We start from the raw sequence: 24,025 nt of genomic DNA, 5'->3' as shown, positions 1-24,025 counted from the left end.
CCTAAACTTTGGCCATAATTCCTCTACGTCCAACTTACTGCAACTAAGTGATGTCAATTCACTGTCTATCTGAGACGCCAGAAGCTGCTTATCTGGTCTTTCTAGTAGAAATTCTCTGCTAGATTTCTTGACTGACTGCTAGCTGATCAACACAGTTTTCAGAGAACATGATCAAAAGTATTTCGCAAGACTGTCTGTCTGTACCCTCGGAATGAATCCAAAGATATTCCAGTCTCTACTCGGTAGGTTAAAGTCGCCTCCATCTATTATTGCGTGCTCTGGGTTTTTACACGCTACTGACTATAGACTTACTCTGAATGACTCTAGGACCGTCACAACGTAATCGAGTGGCCTTTAAAAACATCCAACAGTTAACTTGGTTTCACCTACACAAGCTGTGTGTGACCTGATAACTTCACTGTTTCATTGGTACACTGCATTTGTGGGTGAATGGTGTTTATGGCCTCATGAAGTTTTTTTGTATGAGATCGTGGTTAATATATTAGGCGAATTATATCATCTACATATCTCTACCAATGTTTTGTACTGCCTTTGTTTTACTATTTTGTTAAACATTAGATTTTCTATTTGAATGATGTAAACGTTAGCTAGGAGGCCAATGACTGAGGATCCCATAGATATCTCTTCTTTTTGAGAGTAAAATTTGTTGGTGAAAGTGAAGTAGTATTTGCCTGTAATGAGCTTGAGTACAGCTGATATTTCTTGTACGTCTGTGGTGAGTATGTTTCCCTGTAGTTGGATATTTCTTTCTATGATGTTGATGGTTTCATCTGTTAGAATGTGTGTGCACATGGACATTAAGTCAAATGAAATTAATGTTGTTTTGTTCGGTATGTTTTCATTTTTTATTGTATCTATTAAATCACTTGAGTTCTTCAGGCTTTCGTTTTTGGTGTGTTTGTATACTTTCTGGGGCAGTGTGTGTGTTTGTTTTTGTAAGTGGTATGTGGATGCTCTGGTAAAGTCAATCAATGGGTGTATAGCTATATGTGATTTGTGAATTTTAGGCAATGATTTTAGAGTGGGCGCCTTGACAGTTTTCTGTGTAATTTTTTTTTTTTAATTTGTGCATATGTGAAAATTGTGTCTACATTTTTCAGGGTTTTCTTTAAGTTCATTTTGTATCGGTTTGTGGGATCACGTGTTAATTCTATGATATTGTTGCTTGGGATGAATTCTAGTGTTTTGTCAATGTATTTCTTTTCTTTCATGAGGACAGTCGAATTGTTCTTGTCAGATTTTTGTGATTAAGGCATATTCATGCGTTAACTTCTTCTGTAGGTTTCAATAGTTTTTTCTTTAGTTGTCATTGCGTTTTGTTTTATGGTGATTTTGTTCCCTCTAATTATGTGTTTTATTTCGTCAGCGAATTTTTCTCTTGTTAAGTTTGCATTGCACTCAGGTGTGTTCAGTCTTTCTTATTGCTTTATGATGAGTTCAGTTACTGTTATGATACTCTCTATTGTCCTTTGTGGGATCGCTGTTGTGTTTGGGACCCTTTTCAAGCAGCCTCTTTGCTTGTTAGGATATATTTATATCCGTCAGGTTAATCACTCTTTTGTGAAAGCCGGCCGGAGTGGCCGAGCGGTTCTAGGCGCTTCAGTCTGGAACCGCGCGACCGCTACGGTCGCAGGTTCGAATCCTGCTTTGGGCATGGATGTGTGTGATGTCCTTAGGTTAGTTAGGTTTAAGTAGTTTTAAGTTCTAGGGGACTGATGACTTAAGATGTAAACTCTCATAGTGCTCAGAGCCATTTGAAATTTTTTTTGTGGAAGGCATGTTTACTGAACTGATGTGGTTTATGGAAATTTGTGCGAGTTATCTTTTTGATGAGTTTCTTTTGTTGGAGAGACTGTTTTCTTTTTATTATGGTCTCTCTGTATATTCTCGCTCCGTGCATGAATTCATAAAAAATGATTGATACTTTATATGGTTTACTAGTTCTATATGCAGTTTGTGTAGCACACACACACAAACACTAAACACCACAAACGTCAACAACACCTCAAATCTGCGTGCCACACTTCAAACAAACGTGCCACGAAGCATATGAAAACTGTACAGTCATAAGAACACGCATTGGCGGCGAAAACTCTGTGCTCGGCAAGAAACCGTATAAGACGAATCTGTAACCAAAAAAACGGAAGAAATAAGCGCGCTATTTCGACACAAGAAAAAGTAAAAACTCTGCGGCACAAAAAAAACTCTAAGTAACATGCCGAACAGCACGATATAGAGTGATTCGCGGTCGGAAATGCATAACAAATAGAAAAATAAAATAACATTTTGCTGTTTGCAGATGACAAACTGTAGACTACGTAGTAGATCTAAAGTAACTAGCATAAATGAGATGAGGTATGTAAACAAATGCATACATCTACTTTATTTCCAAATGTACTATAAAACTAGAAACTTGAGACATATCGTAAATAAACGTCATACAATTCCCCAACTTAGTGTCATATGACTCAACTCTGTACTGCATGGGAGCCGATGTAAAAATCTTTGACAATAACGAATCAAAAGTTTAGCATGGAATAATTTTGTGGAAGAAAAATAAAGAAACCCACTGAAGATAGCTAAAATTGCTGAAATATGTCGGGCTGGAATCAAAACTACAAAGCTGTCTTGCGTAAGGCGGAATTCCTCTCCAATAACAATCTAAGTGCATTACTATTGGCATGTCATAAAATACTCGTAATACAAGAAAGTTAGCAGTGTATCAGCTAAACCGAATATGTACAGAATAAGCCTTAAAATCTCATTACGTAGGACGCAAGTTATGGCTTTTCAAGTTAAGTACGTAATACTGAAGAAAATATTATTTAATAACGAAATAACTGAACAGTTGTGACACTTTTAATGTCTGGGCTGCGAGACAAGTTGGGGTTACGATAATGTAGACGGAAAGGTGCATAAATTTCAAGCAGCATGGTATGTGGAGCATAAAACAGAGCATTTAACTACATACCTCGAAAAAAATTCAAAAATATAGATTATAAAATTATGGCAATATCATTACCGTTGTGTGAAAGCGTGAATCGGAAAAAACAGCAAAATACAAGCGAGAGAGACGAAATTGAGAAGCGTGAAAGGCTGCGCAAGAAGAAATTTACTTAAGAATGGAAACGTTCGGAAGGAGCTGAATGTACACTTTAATAATGAGGAAATAACGGAATTCAGAGTGAGGTCGAAGTCATGTGTGAAGAAAATGTGAGGTAAAGGACGGTACTAGTAACTCTTGAGCTTCAGCTATAAAGGAAGGAGACAATCAAGGCGAGCAAGCTAAAGATGGACGTATTCCACAAGCCACCACACGATGTATGCGGAGGTACCTTGTGTGCCACTGCAAATCATTCACTTTACTGTTCAACTTGTAAATGGAGTGAGAGAAAAGTTACTATCTACGTGCTTCCGTACCAGCCCTGATTTCTGCTGTCTTGTCCTCGCGGTTCTTATGGGAGATTTACGTTGGTGGGTGTACAATCGTTCTGTACTCTATTGCCGTTTTATCCCTGAAATTCAACTTAACTGTAATACGTACAGATGTAGGACTACTATCATTTGCGACATTTGTGCTGCACCGAGACTCGAACCAGGATTTCCCACTTATATTCAGCGGTCGTCTTACCTCATAGGCTATCCCAGTATGCTCCCAGAATCGACTTTAACTTTCACATTTCACACAGCTGTCTGTTTCTTCTCATCGGTTGTTAATTCAACTGTCCACACTCACACATCTTGTCATTCCGTTGCTGATTTAAAACGAGAAGTCAAATACTATTGCTGTCATTTTCGCCATAGATCCGTCTACATATATTGTTGAGTGGTACTTAAGTAAATAAATTAGTGAAATCAGGGCATCGCCCGACCGGCTCACGTGTTTCTCAGTTGTCACATGCGATCAGAGGCCCCCGTCTACATTCCAAGAGCCAATGACCGAGGCCAAGAAGATTCTTCGAGAAGCTTTTCAACGTGACAGAAGAGGCAATGGCCGTGAAGTCGTTCACCTCCAGTGAACTGAAGTGAATAAATACGCGAGACGCGATGGGCCCGACAGATGAAGACAGATGAAGACAGGGACGAAGACGGAGACGGGGACAGAGACGAAGACGAGAGACGAAGGAAGAAAAGAAGAGCAGCAGTAGTTTTCAGTCAGTTTCGGTGCTGAAGACCGTCATGCAAGAAGAGACTGCTTCGTGCACAGACGCACCAAGTCCGCCGCTGTAATGGAATAGCAAGCAGCAGCCGCGGCGCCAGAAGACAGAAGTTAAAAGGTATTTGAAGTCTGATTTTTACGTACCCCGGTGACTCGTGAGGACGGGAAGGAGACGGCCTCACCTCAGTAGTCACCTGTGAGCTGGGATGAAGACCTGACAGCCGAAGACTGGCATGCGGGAGTCCGTGATTCGAGTTCGGGACACTGGCCTTGCCCCGCCGCGCCGCGCCGCTCCGCTGGTCGACGCACAACACACGCGGCCGCTTAGAGAAGAGAAACACTGGGACGTCACATCCGAGGTATCACCATCCGATGCACGACTTCGCTCGCAATAATTAAACGGGCCACTTTGCGCTGCGCGTCTCCAGCCAGCTGGGCGAGACGGTGACACGAGATACACACCGCTACGCGTAATCAGACGCCGCCGCCGCCGCCGCCGCCGCCGCCGCTGCCGCAGCAGAAGACTTCACAAACGACACAGCTGCCGCTCTCCGAACCAGAACATCCCGTAAGATACAGTTGTACAAATCTTCAATAAAAGTTATCTTATGTAAAAATGATGATTCTGTTGTGGCGTAACAAGCTAGTTACGCCACACTGAGATGGGAGCCGAAAGGCACGCGTACACACACGCCGACTGGCGTCAAGTCTGGAACAGGATACGTTATGACTGCTATCAAGAAAATACGTAGCTTTGGAATATACTTAACTTTATTCTTTGTTGGTTTACAACGTTCTTCTTGAGACATTTATACGATAACTCTCAAACTAGGAAAGGCTAATGGCGCCTTGCTAGGTCGTAGCCATGGACTTAGCAGAAGGCTATTCTAACTGCCTCTCGGCAAATGAGAGGAAGGCTTCGTCCGTACTGTCGCTAGCAATGTCGTCCGTACAACTGGGGCGAGTGCTATCCCGTATCTCGAGACCTGCCTTGTGGTGGCGCTCGGTCTGCGATCACACAGTGGCGACACGCGGGTCCGACATGTACTAAATGGATCGCGGCCGATTTAAGCTACCACCTAGCAAGTGTGGTGTCTGGCGGTGACACCACAGTTTCATTCGACCTCATACCCGAGCCAAGGAAGAACCCACCCTGCCCACATGTTGTTAAGAGAGAAAAGTTAATTTATTTAATATTTTCACCCTGACAGAATGCTTTAGAATGCTCATCCTGACAATTGACAGCATCCAAAGAGAAAACCCAGTTACATTTAGTAGCAGAAGTGTTACATTTAGTAACACAACTGTTACATTTGGTGTCAGAGAAAAAACTCTTGGCTCAATATGAGGTGTGAATCAAATGTAACAGTTGTGTTACTAAATGTAACACTTCTGCTACTAAATGTAACTGGGTTTTCTCTTTGGATGCTGTCAATTGTCAGGATGAGCATTCTAAAGCATTCTGTCAGGGTGAAAATATTAAATAAATTAACTTTTCTCTCTTAACAACATGTGGGCAGGGTGGGTTCTTCCTTGGCTCGGGTATGAGGTCCAATGAAACATCATTTTTACATAAGATAACTTTTATTGAAGATTTGTACAACTGTATCTTACGGGATGTTCTGGTTCGGAGAGCGGCAGCTGTGTCGTTTGTGAAGTCTTCTGCTGCGGCAGTGGCGGCGGCGGCGGCGGCGGCGGCGTCTGATTACGCGTAGCGGTGTGTATCTCGTGTTGCCGTCTCGCCCAGCTGACTGGAGACGCGCAGCGCAAAGTGGCCCGTTTAATTATTGCGAGCGAAGTCGTGCATCGGATGGTGATACCTTGGATGTGACGTCCCAGTGTTTCTCTTCTCTAAGCGGCCGCGTGTGTTGTGCGTCGACCAGCGGAGCGGCGCGGCGCGGCGGGGCAAGGCCAGTGTCCCGAACTCGAACCACGGACTCCCGCTTGCCAGTCTTCGGCTGTCGGGTCTTCATCCCAGCTCACAGGTGACTGCTGAGGTGAGGCCGTCTCCTTCCCGTCCTCACGAGTCACCCGGGTACGTAAAAATCAGACTTCAAATACCTTTTAACTTCTGTCTTCTGGCGCCGCGGCTGCTGCTTGCTATTCCATTACAGCGGCGGACTTGGTGCATCTGTGCATGAAGCAGTCTCTTCTTGCATGACGGTCTTCAGCACCGAAACTGACTGAAAACTACTGCTGCTCTTCTTTTCTTCCTTCGTCTCTCATCTTCGTCTCCGTCCCCGTCTCCGTCTTCGTCTTCGTCCCCGTCTTCATCTGTCTTTATCTGTTGGGCCCACCGCGTCTCGCGTATTTATTCACTTCAGTTCACTGGAGGTGAACGACTTCACGGCCATTGCCTCTACTGTCACGTTGAAAAGCTTCTCGAAGAATCTTCTTGACCTCGGTCATTGGCTCTTGGAATGTAGGCGGGGGCCTCTGATTGCATGTGACGACTGAGAAACACGAGAGCCGGTCATTGCCTCTTCCGTCACGTTGAAAAGCTTCTCGAAGAATCTTCTTAACGTCGGTCATTGGCTCTTGGAATGTAGGCGAGGGCCTTTGCTCACATGCGACAACTGAGAAACATGTGAGCCGGTCAGGCGATGCCCTGACGGCTGAATCGACAGCGCCCGCTTATGTGGAACTTGCTGACTTCACGGTCATTGTCTCTTCTGTTCTGCTGTTGTGCCCGCTGTGTGCCAGTATGTAACTCTCCAAACTAAACCAAGTTTTCCATTTATATTCTAATTTCTAGTTCACTTTGATTTCACTAATTTATTTACTTAAGTACCACTCAACAATATTTACATTTGATGACGAACTACAGTTACAAATACTGAAATGTAATATGTCGATTTAGCTGGTACATCTATACGTATTACAATTAAGTTTGATTTCAGGAATAAATTTCAATATTTGAAAATGTAGTTGGTCATCAAATATGAATATATTTCAATAGCGTTTTGGGAAAAGATGCACTCTTCCTATAGGGATTGCCATCTTAGTTTCCGGAGCCGTTCCGTAATACTCCCGTGCTGATCCAGTATACTGTTAACATATCTAGCACAGCACTTCTGAATAACCTCGATGGCTTTGCGTAACCCGTCTGAGGATCCTAAACAATCGAACAGTACTAGAGAATACGTCGCACAAGTGATCTGTACATGGTATCCTACGCAGATGATGTACCCTTTCTCTTTCTTGAATCCTCCCAATAAACCGAAGACGATGTGTTGTCTTTCCTACAGCCGACCTTGCGTGTTCGTTCTGTTTCATGCCCCTCTGAAACGTTACGGATAGATACTTAATCGATGGGACTGTTTGGAGCAACATATCTGTAATCATGCATTCGGACTTTACGTGATGATTTTCCCTATTCATCTGCAGTATCTTATACTTGTGCACATTAAGAGGTGGTTACCATTAACCACACGAAGTCATCCTGCGTCTCCCTCCCCCCTACAGTCGACGCTTCCCGTGCACTGAAACGTCATCAGCAGATAGTTTCAGACCGCTATTCATCCTATCTGTCAGACAGTTTAGATATACAGAGCAATTCACGAAGATATGCAAATATTTTAATGTGTTATTCTACGAGGAGCATTCAAGTTCTAAGGCCTCCGATTTTTTTTCTAATTAACTACTCATCCGAAATTGATGAAACTGGCGTTACTTCTCGACGTAATCGCCCTGCAGACGTACACATTTTTCACAACGCTGACGCCATGATTCCATGGCAGCGGCGAAGGCTTCTTTAGGAGTCTGTTTTGACCACTGGAAAATCACTGCACGGCTGGTGAATGTGCGGACAAGGAGAGTGTCTTTCATTGTTGGAAAAAGCCAAAAGTCACTAGGAGCCAGGTCAGGTGAGTAGGGAGGATGAGGAACCACTTCAAAGTTATAACAAAGAAACTGTTGCGTAACGTTAGCTTGATGTGCGGGTGCGTTGTCTTGGTGAAACAGCACACGCGCAGCCTTCCCAGACGTTTTTGTTGCAGTGCAGGAAGAAATTTGTTCATCAAAACATTTTCGTAGGATGCACCTGTTACCGTAGTGCCCTTTGGAACGCAATGGGTAAGGATTACGCCCTCACTGTCCCAGAACATGGACACCATCATTTTTTCACCACTGGCGGTTACCCGAAATTTTTTAGGTGGCAGTGAATCTGTGTGCTTCCATTGAGCTGACTGGCGCTTTGTTTCTGGATTGAAAAATGGCATCCACGTCTCATCCATTGTCACAACCGACGAAAAGAAAGTCCCATTCGTGCTGTCGTTGCGCGTCAACATTGCTTGGCAACATGTCACACGGGCAGCCCTGTGGTCGTCCGTCAGCATTCGTGGCACCCACCTGGATGACACTTTTCGCATTTTCAGGTCGTCATGCAGGATTGTGTGCACAGAACCCACAGAAATGCCAACTTTGGAGGCGATCTGTTCAACAGTCATTCGGCGATCCCCCAAAACAATTCTCTCCACTTTCTTGATCATGTCGTCAGACCGGCTTGTGTGAGCCCGAGGTTGTTTCGGTTTGTTGTCACACGATGTTCTGCCTTCATTAAACTGTCGCACCCACGAACGCACTTTCGACACATCCATAACTCCATCACCACATGTCTCCTTCAACTGTCGATGAATTTCAATTGGTTTCACACCACGCAAATTCAGAAAACGAATGATTGCACGCTGTTCAAGTAAGGAAAACGTCGCCATTTTAAGTATTTAAAACAGTTCTCATTCTCGCCACTGGCGGTAAAATTCCATCTGCCGTATGGTGCTGCCATCTCTGGGACGTATTGACAATGAACGCGGCCTCATTTTTCTCTTTCCAGTCCGGAGAAAAAAAATCGGAGGCCTTAGAACTTGAATGCACCTCATACAAGTAAAACTAAAGAAAATTTTACTGTAAACATACGTCCGCAAATGTTTTATTACAGAGTTACGGCTAATAAAAGAGTTTGCCCGAAATTTAGCAACTTCGCTAATACGAAGCCATCGCAAAACTGTATGAGGTTAAAGTAAAGCATGATCTCTATTTATTTTGTTGTTACCGATCTGGGGAATCTAGTAAAACATATCCCAGACGTGTATCTGCAGTAGTTTTCCAGAACTTTCAGAGAAGCAAAGATTATTATACAAGTAAATTTGTTCACTTTCCATTAAGAATGTAGTAACGTTCATGTCATTGATGGCAACCGTTAGTGAGTCGTTTCAGTCGTTTCCTAACCTTGAAACGAGTTAGTGTTCAGTATTGTTCAGTGAAAGAACATTAAATGAAACCACATAGTAACTGTTGTAGTTTCTAGATTATTTATGAAATAGGGAAGCTTTTCAAATATACGACAGAGAAATATGACTATATGGCGCGAATGTGATGTGAAATTGTATGAACACTGTACAACTTCCTTAACACTGGGCTTTCTTTTTTCCAGTTTAACATGAATTCACGTGTGCTATGGTATTAATAAAATCAGCTTATCTGACACATTCATACAGTTTCAGGTAACGTTATTACCACCATTTTTCCAAAATTAAGTTCTCTATAACTTCTGTTGAAAACATTGTGCAATCGTCTGGAATTTAAAGAACAAATTGGGCCATGTAGTTAATAAATTAAAAGTTTTACGAAATTACTTCTTTACCTCACTGGATGTTCTGGAAAACTACTACAGCGACACGTCTGGGACATGTTTTACTTGATTCACCAGATCAATAACAACAAAATAAATCTTGTACAGTTTTGCGATAGCTTCATATTAGCGAAGTTCCTAAAATTTCAGGCAAAATCTTTTACTAGCCTTAACTCAGCAACTAAACATTTGCGGATCTATGTTTGTACGAACTTTTTTCTTTAGTTTTACTTGTAGGATAACATATTAAAATACTTGCATATCTTTGTGAATCATCCTGTATAGAGACTAAGAGTAATCCTAGCGTATTTCGCTGAGACACTGCTCACGATAACTTTGTGTGCGATGATCACTCGCCGTGCTAGGTTCTACTGGTTAAAAAGACTAGCCCCTGTGAGCCGACGTTGACAACATTGTGCTTTTCTGTGAAGTCACGAACAGCCACAGTGAAAAACATTGGGTACGTTTAATAATAAAGTTTTCCGATTAAGAAAACTGAGACATGTAAAATGGGCTACCTTATTATGTAGAATGCATTTTGATTATCAGCTGTTTATTTGTCCCATTAGTCATCAGTTAAAAAATGCTTGGGTTTACCGATGTAGTCTTTGGTATACGTCACTACCACAGAATTTCCTTTATCGACTTTCTTATTGTGTTTGTCAATCACTATTTGACTTTCCTCGAAAAGTTAAACATGGAACAAAATCCTGCACAAGATAAAGTCACCGCGTCAAACGTTCATTTCTATGACAAGGTGGTTAACCTAACACACATTACTTTTGAACCAGAGGAAATTTATGTCTTTAGGGCTTAAAGTTCTATGTAAAGAATGATGTAGATGGAAAAAAGCATCAAGCATTTGATGGCTCACTAAAATTGCAATCGACCAAGTGACAGGCTCAGTAGCACATAAGAATTCTATGATGGATTTAGTAGTAAAAGTTCTTGATGAATACACACGAGACAGTAAGAGAGGCAGAAAATGGTCTAATAATAAGGGTTTAAGGCAAATACAATAAATTAAATAGAAATTAAAGGAGAATAATGAAGTGATCCTTAAAGCCGATAAAGGAATTCTGTGGTAGTGATGTACAGCAATGGCTATATCGATAAAGCCAATCAATTTTTTACTGATGAATAATGGGACAGATAAACAGCTGATGGTTAAAATGCATTTTATACAATATTTTAGGGCTGTTGAATATCCCCTTATAGAAATAATACAAGGGACTACCATATGTCCGCATCGTACAATACAAAGCTGTGTGGACAGATCTAAGAGAGGGGCAGAAGATCCTAATACGACAATGTTAAATAAACCAAAAAAGTAAAATAAAGAAATAGGTAAATTAAATAAATTTGCTTGCAGCAAATCACAGCTCGCAAGTAATAATCCACAGTTATTAATTTAACCAAAAATATTTGACAATAATTAAGCTTCAAAAAGCAGCGGTACAGTGTCCAGTAATACCAAAACTTAAATATAAGTTAAATGAGTGTAACGAAGGTACTGAATTATCACACAGTGTATGTATACACTTCTACAAAATGTAGCGTTCATCCGCCAAACTCATTTGTTTGTATAGCGAACAAATGACAGATGGAAGTGACGTAGTACATTTTGACACGTCGTCTGAGGTCCATGTTGTCTGTCGTCTCTCGAAGTTCTTTGCTTTGCTCTCCTTCCCACCTTCGCCCCCCTCCCCCCACTTTCCTGCCCCCGTCCATCTTCCCTCACACACCCTACTTCTGCGCGGCGCACTGGTGTCGGCTTTCCCCCGAAATTCGGACACTAATTACCAATACTGCAAATTGATTGTTAATTTTGATCGATCACCCAAATTAAGGTCGCATTACATTTATCCCGCTCGCCGGCCGCGCCCACGGAAATCAGTTTTCGGCAAAGCGAAATGAAATAAAAGCCCGCGCGCGTAGTCTTTTTTTCCGATTACGATTTCCGTGTTCCTAATTGAGGATGCCACGGGCTGGGCCGTGTAATCCCGATTTTCCCCGCGAGGGAACGCGGTGTGAATCCCTAGCGGGCATCCATTACGTGAACGACACAAAACAGTACAACGTTGTCGGAGGATAAGCACTTCGACACATCGCGACGGCGCTGCATTGAGCCTACATGATATTAAAACCAATATATCAGGCACATATTGTGCTATAATGAGAAAATAGTCACAAAATTTTACATTTCATCGATGATCCTAAGCGTATAACTTTTAATAAATAAATAAATGTCTACTTTCTAGGCCTCGCAACGTTTATAGTAAACGTAATAGGCCCTGACTGTGACCGCCATACATTTCAGTGATAGTTGCAGTTATGTATTAGACACAGACTGCGAGGTTCTACATTTACATTCATATTCGGCAAGCAAACTTCGGTGTTTGGAGGTGACAGGCTTGGTATAAACAACCACTGGTCTTGTGCGCAAGTATGTTCACGTACTGTAAGAAACTCAGCGGGGAGGTCTACAAGATGTCACTACAAAATATCCTCCCACGCTTTGTGAAACACTTCTGACTTATATGGCTTCAGAATAACAGGATGCAAAACAGTATGCTGTGGTACAGATCATTTTATGCACATGGTTTCAAAAAAGAGTGTTCGGATTAGAAAACTGCATTAGGCAAACTAATTTACACGTAATTTTTATCCAGTTTTCACAAAGGTACAAACTATGTATATATTTCAGTACATTTTGGTTTTTACACTTTTAGGTGTTCGACAGACAACAAGATGATACATAATCTCGTCCATGACAATTTTCTTCGGGTATCCGCAGATGACGCAGCCCGGCGATTGAGGCACCTTGGATTTCTACATCAATACTCCGCAAGCCACCTAACTGCGTATGGCGGTGGGTTCTTCTGGTATCACTAACTGATCTGTCCTTCCCTGGTCCATTCGTGAATGGCGCGTGGGAAGAACGACTGTCGGCAACTCTATGCATTAGCTCCAATATCTCGAATTTTCTCGTCTTGGTCATTTCATGAGACGTATATGGAAAGAAAGGTTCGACAGCATTACGAGAAAGAGCTCGCTCCCCCTCCAGCAGCAGGTTATAGGGGGTCGTTGGAGCAGCGAAGAGTACCTAGCGACTGGAAATAGTGCGGGTCATTTCCGTTTCCCAGAGTGTCGTAGGACAGACGGGCATAAGTGTAGGCCCATGTCGCTGACTGGCCATGTGTTGCAGAATTATGGAACACGTTTTACTCTCACGTATTAGAAGTTTGTGGAGAACGACAATCTCCTCTATAAAAATCAAAATGTCCCCGAAAGCGGAAATCGCGAGGAACTTATCTTGCCCTTTTCCTCCAAGAGGTCCACTGCGCTGTACATACCGCAGCTCAGATTCACACCGTCTTCCTCCACTTCAGGAAAGCATGTGACGTCGCCCCGCACTCGCGAGTATCGGGCCAGACTGGATTCAAGACTTCCTTGCAGATAAAACTCAACAAGTCGCTTTTAAACGAACAAAACAGACGGATGTAAAGGTAATTTCTGGGGTACCCCAACGACGTGTTAAGGGCTCGTTTTACTGTTACAATATATATACACACACATCAAAAAATGTTTTGCATCACCCCGGTTTCTAGAACTCCTGAAGATAGACGTTGACTGTGGATATTGTATCATAGACACGGTCCCAGAGATGTCACTAAACGTGACCAAAGATTTAAACAACCGTGCATGAGCAGCGCCTATTGGACGGAGGAGGTCCGACAGCCAATCATTTCCAGTCATTCCACCAGGAAGGAGGTACAAGGCCTGTGTTGTCTGTAGTTCAACCATGTCCACATTGTTACTTTGTGTGAGGAAGGGCTGTCAACAAGGGAAGTGTCCAGGCATCACAGAGTGAACCAAAGCGATTTTGTTCGGACATGGAGGAGATACAGAGAGACAGGAACTGTCGATGGCATGCCTCCCTCATGCCGCCCAAGCGCTACTACTGCAGTGGATGACCGCTATCTACGGATTATAGCTCGGAGGAACGCTGACAGCAGCGCCACCATGTTGAAGAATGCTTTTCGTGCAGCCACAGAACGTCGTGTTACGACTCAAACTGTGCGCAATAGGCTGCATGATGCGCAACTTCACCCCCGACGTCCATGGTGAGGTCCAAGCAGCGCGGTACAGATGGGCCCAACAAAATGGCGAATGGACCGCTCAGGATTGGCATCACGTCCTCTTCACCGATGAGTCTCGCATATGGCTTCAACTAGACAATCTTCGGAGGCGTGTTTCTAGGCGACTCGGCCAGGCTGAACGCCTTAGACACACTGTCCAGCGATTTCAGCAAGGTGGATGTCCCCTGCTGTTCTGGGGTGGAATTATGTGGGGCCGACCTACGCCGCTGGTTGTCATGGAAGGCGCCGTAACGGCTGTACGATACGTGAATGCCATCCTCCGACCGATAGTGCAACCTTATCGGCAGCATATTGGCAAGGCATTCGTCTTCATCGTGCACATCTCGTGAATGACTTCCTTCAGGATAACGATATCGCTCGATTAGAGTGGCCAGCATGTTCTCCAGACATGAACCCTATCGAAAATGCCTGCGATAGATTGAAAAGGGCTGTTTATGGACGACGTGACCCACCAACCACTCTGAGGGATCCACGCCGAATCGCCATTGAGGAGTGGGACAATCTGGACCAACAGTGTCTTGATGAACTTATGGATAGTGTGCCACGACGAATACAGGCATGCCTAAATGCAAGAGGACGTGCTACTGGGTATCAGAGGTACCGGTGTGTACAGGAATCTGGACCACCATCTCTGAAGGTCCTGCTGTATGGTGGCACAACATGCAATGTGTGGTTTTCATGAGCAATAAAAAGGGTGGAAATGATGTTTATGTTGATCTCTATTCCAATTTTCTATACAGTTTCCGGAACTCTCGGAATCGAGGTGATGCAAAACTATTTTTGATGTGTGTAAATGATCTAGCAGAAAATTAGGAAGCTCCACAAGGCCGTTATCTGATGATGCGGTTTTCTATAACGAAGTAGCAGCGCTAGAAGGCAGTATCGATTTGCAGAATGGCCTGAAAAGGATTGAACAGTGGTGCAGTTCGGGCGGTTGACCCTGAACGTAAATAAATGTAACATATTGTGCATACATAGAAGAAATCAACTACTGTAAAACTACACCACTGATGACATATTGCTGGAAACAGTTTCTACCGTAAAATATCTAGGAGTAGTAATCCGTAACAACATTAAATGGAATGACCGTATAAAACAAATAGCAGGAACGGAGATGACGGACTGAGGTTCATTGGAAGAATCCTAAGGAAATTTTGCTCATCCAAGAAAGAGGTGGCTGACAAAACACTTGTCCCACCGATTCTTGAGCGTTGCTCGTCACTCTGGCGTCCTTACCAGGAAGGACTAGTGGAAGAGACAGAGCAGACCCAACAAGGAGTGGCGCGTTTCGTCGTGGGATCGTTTAGTCGGCGCGAGGGTGTTTCAGGGATGGTCAACGAACTGCTGTGGCAGATGCTACAAGACATTCTACATCATGGAGTACTTTGCTGTTGAATTCCAAGGGAGTACTTTCCGAGAAGACTCGGACAACATGTAGCAGGAGTAATTAGTCTAACAACTGCGCCAGACACTTGTTGTTTCATATAGGCATTGCCGAGGCCAGCTACGTATTCTGACTGTTTAAATATGTCTGTATTTGAATACCCATGCCTGTACCAGTTTCCTCAGCGCTTCAGTGTAGGACGCTATTGCTCGCGTGCTTGGGATCCGCATCAGGTCGGGTTAAAGGAAAACATCGAAGCAATTCAGAGGCGGGCTGCTAGGATGGTTACCGGTAGATTCGAGCAACACACACGTATTACGGAGATGCTTCGGGAACTCAAATGGGACTTCCTGGCGCGAAGGTGACATTATTTTCACCGACCTCTATTGCGATTTTTCAGGGAACCGCCGTTTGAAGCAGACTCTTGAACGATCCTACTGTCGCCGACATACATTTCGCTTTACGACCACGGAGATAAGATACGAGGAGTTAGGAGTCATTCAAAGGCGAACGGACAGTCGCTTCTCCCTCGCTCTATTTGCGAGTGGTACAGGGAAAGAAATGACGAGTAGTAGTACAGGGTACCCTCCGCTAGACACAGTATGGGGGCTTGCGGTGTACGGATGTAGATGTAAATAAAGATCCTGAAGCCTTCTCGTGTCGATTCTGAACAGAGGTGTGTTCGAAATGTTTTCCTCGGTCACCCACAAGAGAACTGCGTGATTTCAAAGCTGAGCGAAGCAGTTCTGGCCACCGTCGCAGTCGCAGATGCGTCAAGAGAAGGGGTGTGACCAGCGTAAGAGGATGTGTGATGACTATCTCATCGCGGGACACGTCCACCGTGGCGCTGGGCCGAATTGTGGTGAAATTTGGTGCCAATATGACGTCATTAACCCACCTTACACGAAATTCTGATCCATGTCCTTTCCTTTGGACTTGTCGACACTAATCTGTTTGAAAAATTGCCGAACCCGAGGGTGGCGTTGCAGGGCACCACGTCCTTGCACCATTACAGAGGAAGACAGTAGGCACCTTCGATCTAAATTTTGAACTTTCGAATGGAAGGACATGATGAAGTTTCAAAAACGACTACCTCGTGATATTGTTGATAATGGAACCTTCCTCCTATATTATTGAGATATCAACACAATTGTAGTTACTAGTGTCGATACGAAATTTTGTATCAAATCTAGTACCGCAACATCCCTACAGACGTCTCTTTCACACAACTCGTAAATTATGCCTTGTAAAGGACACGTTGATAAACGGAGAATGACCCTCTTTGGCAGTCATTCCTTCTATCTTCGTCGTAAGTCACTTCACATAAGTCTACATCTGACGCTGCACTCCACGATAAGCAATAACAATGATGACCGTTAGCATTAATAGCAAAGCCTGTCTGTCACAACCCAAGTGATACCGCATTTCTAAAACATAAACAAGAGATCGCTCGGTGACGGGCCATACGAGCTCATGGTTTGCTCAAACCACACTTAGCCTCTGAAGGTCTAGCGACGCTGTTACTATCCACCATTTATAACGACACTTTCTGTCACAAAAGCATCTTACCCTTGCTTCGCAGCAATCGAGATACGTTTATCACGGTGAAAGTAGAAGACAAACCTGTAATTTATTCGCGTTATGCTCATTAACATTAGTACTAGCCTTATCGTAGCAGGTAACAAATGCATGTTATGTGGGTTTCCATATGCAGAAACATTAATGAACGAAGGAAGAACAGCTGGGTCATCAGATACAAAACACGAGCACGCACTGTTCAACGATGTATTATAGAAGTAGTCGTCACTTGAAGGAACCAACCCGTCATTCACTTCTAGTAATTAAGGGAAGTTATGGAAAAACTAAATCTTGATGTGCAAAGTAGATACCCGTTCCACTTTAATATGAGTCCAGTGGCTGAACCACTGAGCTACCTCGGTCGATTTGCTCGACTGAAAGTTAGATATAGCCGAGGAGAAAAATTATCCAAGTTCGATGGTTTCTGGAAATTTCCTCCTTCACTTGTATACACAGAATACATAAGTGTTATTCAAGTTTCCTACAGGCTGGCAGTATTTTTTCGTCCTCCGACACAAAGTATTATGAACAGAAAAAATTTATTAATTCATCTATTGTTGTTCTTTGAAGAACACTAGCAGGCTATGTTTTCTGTCTTTCGTATGATACATAACCAGTTTAACAAACACAAGGTGTGAAGATTCGTATCATGTATTTCTATTGCTGCCTCGAGTAATGTAGTTACATCTAGGAAGTGAGTAAACTTGTAAGTCAATACTTATAAACTATTGCGGCAAAGGTTCCACTTTTGCGAACTACTATTATTTATTTTACAAGAAAGCAAAAGAAAGTGCAAGAGATCTGTTCTACTCACGCAGCATTCTCTGAATTGTTTAGCGTCGATAGGAGATGTGAAGTTGAGACCCCAGGTATCGTTGGTCATTGGATCCTTCCAATATACGAAGCATTCTGACGCTTGTCCGATCCGAGTTCCTGAAACAGAGATGTACCTTATTACATACCTTGTCGTTTCGTTTTTAATCATTATGTCATCATAAGGACTCACAGCTGGTCTCTCTGTGCCTTTCTTTTTCTGTGTATCTCTTTCCGTAAAAAATATTACTTCCTCAATACACTGTACATCGATCTTTTTGGGTTTATAAGGAGCCTCTTACTACTATGCTAGCAGTAATATGACCTTTGAGGGGAGTTAAATTTTCACTCTGCAGCAGAGTGGGCTCTGATACGAAACTTCCTGTCAGATTAAAGCTTCGTACCGGACCAGCACTCGAACTGACGACCTTTGCCATGTGCCGGCAAGTGCTGTACCGACTGAGATAACCAAACACGACTCACGACCCGCCCTCTCAGCTTCATTTCCACCAGTACTTCGTCTCCTGCTTCCCAGACTTCACAATAGGTAAGCTTCTGCACAGTTTCAAAGATAGGAGAGGAGGTACTGGCGGAAGTAAAACTGTGAAGTCAGGTCGCGAATCGTGTTTGGGTGGTAGCAAAGTAGGTAGAGAACTTGCTCGCGAAAGTCAAAGGTCCCGATTTCGAGTCTTCGTGGGGCATACAGTTTTAATCTGTCAGGAAGATTCAGGCCTTTGAGGAATTAGCCTTTGAAATTTTAATAATTCCTCTTTTTTTCTTGCCAACAATAGTCATTCACCATTGCGGTTACAAATGAAAAAAATACGTAAAAACATAGCAAATACATGTTATACCTATGTTCCGGACTTTGCGTAAATCCAGTTTTACGTTGATCATATTTGCAGTAACCTACGCTCACTCAACAAATACAACAGCTATAAAACTGATTGTGAGTCTAGAACACCATGAAATATAAGATAGGATATTAAAGTATATAAAGTTGGTGAACAGATTAGCGCCACTGTTTTTCGACTTGTTACGAAAAAAAAAAAAAATGTAGAATTAGAGACATCAAAGAAAATTCAGAACGAAATTATAGATTTCACAGAGGGAAAATTCCTCGTGTGCCTTAGAACTGAATACTTAAAAGAATTGTTATGTCGAATACTGGATTCTTAAACTGTGTGTCTACAGAACTGAAATATGAGTGTAATTCATTGCAAAACGCGAGAAAATGCTGAAATCTTTTGAAGTGAGACGTTTTTAGAGTTTCAAGTATACTTTTTCCTATATTATGCTGCAGTTATTTGCCTAAGCCACACATGACTAGATGTTTTAGGTCTCTATGGTAACTTTGAGTTGATCTATAGATACAGATAACTTAAAAGAAATGGACGGAAAGTCCAAATAACACTTTCATACGCACGTAAATGTGTTAGCTGATACGTCAATAAAACGCGCCATTCCGTACTCGATCACACGCAGATATCGGTGAGGTAGCGTTAAACTAACGACTAAGCCGTATTGATACGGAATGAACAAACGCGACAAAGAGTATTTCACGAATTAACTTGGTGGAAATGGTTTACCGAGAGGAAAGACAGGTTAATGGGGAATCTATAGAGGTGCTCTAAGAATGAAACCTGGGGCGCTCAGGAGAAGTGCATATGGAAGATGGTAAGGGCAGAAACTGGTTACAATCCGCTACATCAAACAAACTGCGACGATACTGTATATAGACTGTTTACTAATATGTAACGACCAATACAGGATAGAGAAAATTTAGAATGATTTGTAAATATATTATAGAATGAGCACTTATAGCAAAAATAAGAGTGGCAGCTTACGGATTAATATCTGGTAAGTTGCGCTGTAAGCTGTTAGACCTTTAATTAATAACAGAAGAAAGTGGAATGAACAAGTTCGTGTTCTCGAATCCGGAACGATTGTATGTGCCGCCTGAATGACAATGACTCACTATACGATGACTCAATGGAATTCTTGTCGAATGAGAAACAAACAGCCGACATGAAGCAGCACATCAACATATTTTCTCTTACAACAAGCGGCAGTGAATATTTGTCTTGAAGGAAGGCCAATAGCGTTATGTAGTGTGTTGAGGGGGTATTACCAAATTAATTTCGTAAACTGTGGCTATTTATTTATTTATTTAATCAGCATATTTCTGTAATAACACATATATACGCATTCATCAAACAGAAAATAAAACATAATTATATTAACAGGTTTTATTCAGTTTACAGTATTCACAAAACACAGAGGGTCACAGGCATGGGGCTACATACAATTGCTCAATTGATGTCTTTGTCGCCAACAGGAACTCCTCCAAATCGCCAGGAAAGGATCGTTTTGGGCATCCAAGTACGATTTAACTGTTAATAATTTATTTTTACTTAACACAATGAGAAACAGCTTCATAACGTTGTTTGGTATCGCTTTGAACTGGCCATTATTGTAAACGTAAAGTAAAATCTGCAAATAGCTATCACAAAGACACGCACGGTCATAGTTAAAAATTTAATAAAAGTAACATCCCTAGATATTAATCTCATGAAAATGTGAAAATACACAGTAAATTACACAATTTGGTTGAAAACTAAGAAAGACCAAATAGAAAATAAAATGTTTTTCTATATTTGTTCAGAGTGAACAGTATTACTGGAGTACAATGCAATGAGCATGTCGTTGGAAAATATTAATTTATTTTCATACAAGGAGTAATTAAAAATACATTATTTGTATTAAAATCATGATCTAGTGTTTGTTAGTTAACGTATCGATCTGTTAAGAAAAATATAAATTAAATACAAGCAACCGAAAGCTACAACTAACGAGATTCGCACCAGTGATTTTACATTTACAAGGCTTTTACGGTCCACAACTACCGACCACTGCTTTAATAACATGCAAATGTTCAAAGGCCATTATTTCAAAGTTTTACAAATTTGAGTTCCAGGCACTGACTTTCAAGTCCCATAATTTTGAAGTATATAGAGAAGGGCTAGTCAGCAAAAAGATCTCCTTGTTGTGGCGTTTTGTGTTTGTGTCAAATGAAAATATGCTGATCCCACGAGTTAGCAAGAGGCTAGAGTTCACTCTGGTTGAGAACACTTGTAGACAATATTCTTGGTATACTTTCCGTGCCAAGTCAGACAGAAACGCGAATTGTCGACGACAACTTTCATCGTTACGTGAAGAACAACCGACTTTCGGACTTTGTGTCTATATCTGTGATGATACTGGCGCCAGTTGGAAAGTAAACACCTCGTTGAATTTCTCTACAGTCTATCATCATTCAGGGATGGCACCGATAAACCAGTAACAAGTGCACCTTACAGACTCGGCCTCTTCAATTTTCTGAATATAATAGCATTTGTGAGTCAGTACCCGAACTTCTGGAATGGTGCGTGTACGACAGTGTAAGGTACAAATATGTTCCAAAAAGCTGTGCACAAAAATGCGATTTTTCAAGGGCTCGTATCTCGGGTTCTGCAGATCTAAGAGATAAGGATTCAAGCGGATTGGATAACCCTTGGCCTAGCGACCATTTTTACATCCCTCGGAAGAAAGGGCATGGTGTAGCTGTCTTTCAGTACAGTGTCAAAATTTAAACACTACCCAACTCCTCCAGACAAGACAAACTGGAGGTGTGCTGTATGGTGGACCATAGGAATCTTATAAATGCAAAATTTGTTCAAGTGTAGCGGTTCGTGAGAAAACCCTGAAAAACCCTGATTTGTGGGTACTAAAAATACCATTTGTGGGGATACCGTGTAAGTAGGCTGTTTATGTTTTCTCTATGTAAGTAGGCTGTTCATGTTTTCTTATTGGCAACGTTACGTAGCGCTCAATATGAAAATCACTGGCTGTGCTGTGTGCAGTCTGTGGCTAGTTTGCATTGTTGTCTGCCATTGCAGTGCTGGGCAGCGGCAGCTGGATGTGAACAGCGTGTAGCGTTGCGCAGTTGGAGGTGAGCCGCCAGCAGTGGTGGATGTGGGGAGAGAGATGGCGGAGTTTTGAAATTTGTCATGAACTGCTATATTTATATATGATGATATCAAGGTAAATACATTGTTTGTTCTCTATTAATATCTTTCATTTGCTAACCATCCCTATCAGTAGTTAGTGCCTTCCATAGTTTGAATCTTTTATTTAGCTGGCAGTAGTGGCGCTCGCTGTATTGCAGTAGCTTGAGCAGCGAAGATTTTTGTGAGGTAAGTGATTTGTGAAAGGTATAGTTTAATGTTAGTCAGGGCCATTCTTTTGTAGGGAATTTTGAAAGTCAGATTGCGTTGCGCTAACAAAATATTGTGTGTCAGTTTAAGCACAGTCGTGTATAAATTGTTCAAAGGGAAGTTTCAACCGTTTCTACAACTTCTGTTGATGGCAGTCCGTCGAAATTTTTACTATATGGTCATAAGATAATATGGTCCGTTATCCAGATACAGAGGTTAAACGTTACAATACTTATGCAGAAAAGCGCACAACCGGTTTTCAGACTTTTTTGCTGCAGTGGGCCGCAATTATCGAAATAAGTAAGACTACAAATGACTCATATTTTAGCTGTACATTCTGTAGACATTAATCTAGTAACGCCATTTTCTCTTTTTCGAAAATATTTATTCGTTGTCAATGTATACCCGAAAACAAAGATTTTTGGATACCAGAGGTACCAATTGTGGGTATAGTCAGTAGTATAATTTTTGTTCACGGCAAGTCGTCGAAATTTTTATCCAAAGGTTAAAAGTTACCGTTCTTACCCACGTAAAATATGCACGTAATATCCGGACTGATTTAACTGAAGGCAATGGTTCTAGGGCCATCGCAAGGGTTCTGAGGTCACCAAAGTATGTTTTGAGTCAGTCACCACTGAAGCTTTAAGATCCGTTGTCTCTATATAATAGGCACTTCACGACTATACAGATATGCCTCAAGTGGTGTCATGGAGACAAGAAATGGCCGGAAATGGTATTCAAATGCCTGAAACGCACATACGCACATTAAGTGACATATAAATTATGTAAAACAGGTAAGACACCACATGCAGTAAAATGGTTATAATATCATTTTTACTCTTTTAAGATATAAATCGTCAGCTGGGGGTTTTCGATGAATTGCGATCGATAAACAAAGTCTCCAGATAAAGGTAAAGCAAACTATTTTGTGTTACCGATACGTTATGCGTACTTACTTGTTGCTTACATGTGTCAAAGTACGTAAATCGGTCGAAATATATAAATAAAAGTGTGAAAACTTTATTAACATGTAGAATTCGTTCTATATAAACGGAACACACTGCTGGAGAGACGGCGACGATGGAAGAGACAGGAGAAAGTGCAATTCGAAGAGACAGGAGACAGTGACTGTGGGAGAGAGCAATAGAGATGGATGAAGGAACAGTAGTTGGTAACCAAAGAGAGAGACTATATTGATGGTTTGATTTGATGGTCAGTAAGAGAGAGAGAGAGAGAGAGAGAGACAGACAGAGAGAGAGAGAGAGAGAGAGAGAGAGAGAGATGGATGGAGATAGAAGCAGCAGGAGTAAAAGAGAGGTGGTGGAAATGAAAAATAGTGCTGAATAGAGGCCATACATAGGCTCGGGGTTGGATCGTCCCAGACCGGTGAACTTTAGGGCGTAGGTATAGGGGAATACACATTTTCGACTGAAATTTTAAACCCTCAGAATTTTGAGGTGCCAAGGTATGGCGGAGACAGTTACAGACAGAAAAAAGACAAACTGAGACAGTGTAAATAAGAGAGGAGACAGTAGCAGTGGGATAGACTGAAAATCATTAGGAGAGAAAGGAGACAGTGGGAGAGAGACGTACGAGTATATAGATATAGACAGCTGCTGTGAGAGGGAGATGCTGAGTGCGAAAGTTTAAACACAATGAGAGTCTGTGTAAACGGATTTAGAATGTTCTGTGTTGAAACAGCGGGAGTACGTTGCCATGCCAAAACTTTTCGTGAGAGAGGCAGAATGAGGAATGATCCAGCTTGTTTCCCTCTTTTCCGTCAGTCTTTTAAAGAGGAACATATTCGCCTTTTTGTGCTCGCAAAGGAGCGTTTTCCCGCTGCCTTGCTAATGGCTAAAATGGTCACTCAGAGTTTGTAACGGGTTGCCTATTGAACGGCTTCTAGGGGCACCAAAAATAAGAATTTCAGTATTTCGTTCAATTATTGAACAGCTTACAAAATTTAAAGTCCTGTCACAATCAGCTCTTGAAAAGATATGGTATTACGTTAAGGATTTAGTA

At 42.1% G+C, this 24,025-nt stretch overlaps 1 protein-coding gene across 1 annotated transcript in view; it reads right to left on the bottom strand.

Moving 5' to 3' along the window:
* LOC126419657 (protein still life, isoform SIF type 1-like) overlaps positions 1-24,025 on the bottom strand; it is a 255,372-nt gene that overhangs the window by 173,211 nt on the left and 58,136 nt on the right. Inside the window, exon 3 of the mRNA XM_050086846.1 lies at positions 17,749-17,867. Coding sequence (XP_049942803.1) covers positions 17,749-17,867 — 119 coding nt within the window. The remainder of the gene's footprint in view (positions 1-17,748; positions 17,868-24,025) is intronic.

Source organism: Schistocerca serialis, chromosome 9 (genome assembly GCF_023864345.2).
Source record: "Schistocerca serialis cubense isolate TAMUIC-IGC-003099 chromosome 9, iqSchSeri2.2, whole genome shotgun sequence".
Classification (NCBI taxonomy): Eukaryota; Metazoa; Arthropoda; class Insecta; order Orthoptera; family Acrididae; genus Schistocerca; species Schistocerca serialis.
This window is presented reverse-complemented; position numbering and strand designations above follow the sequence as displayed.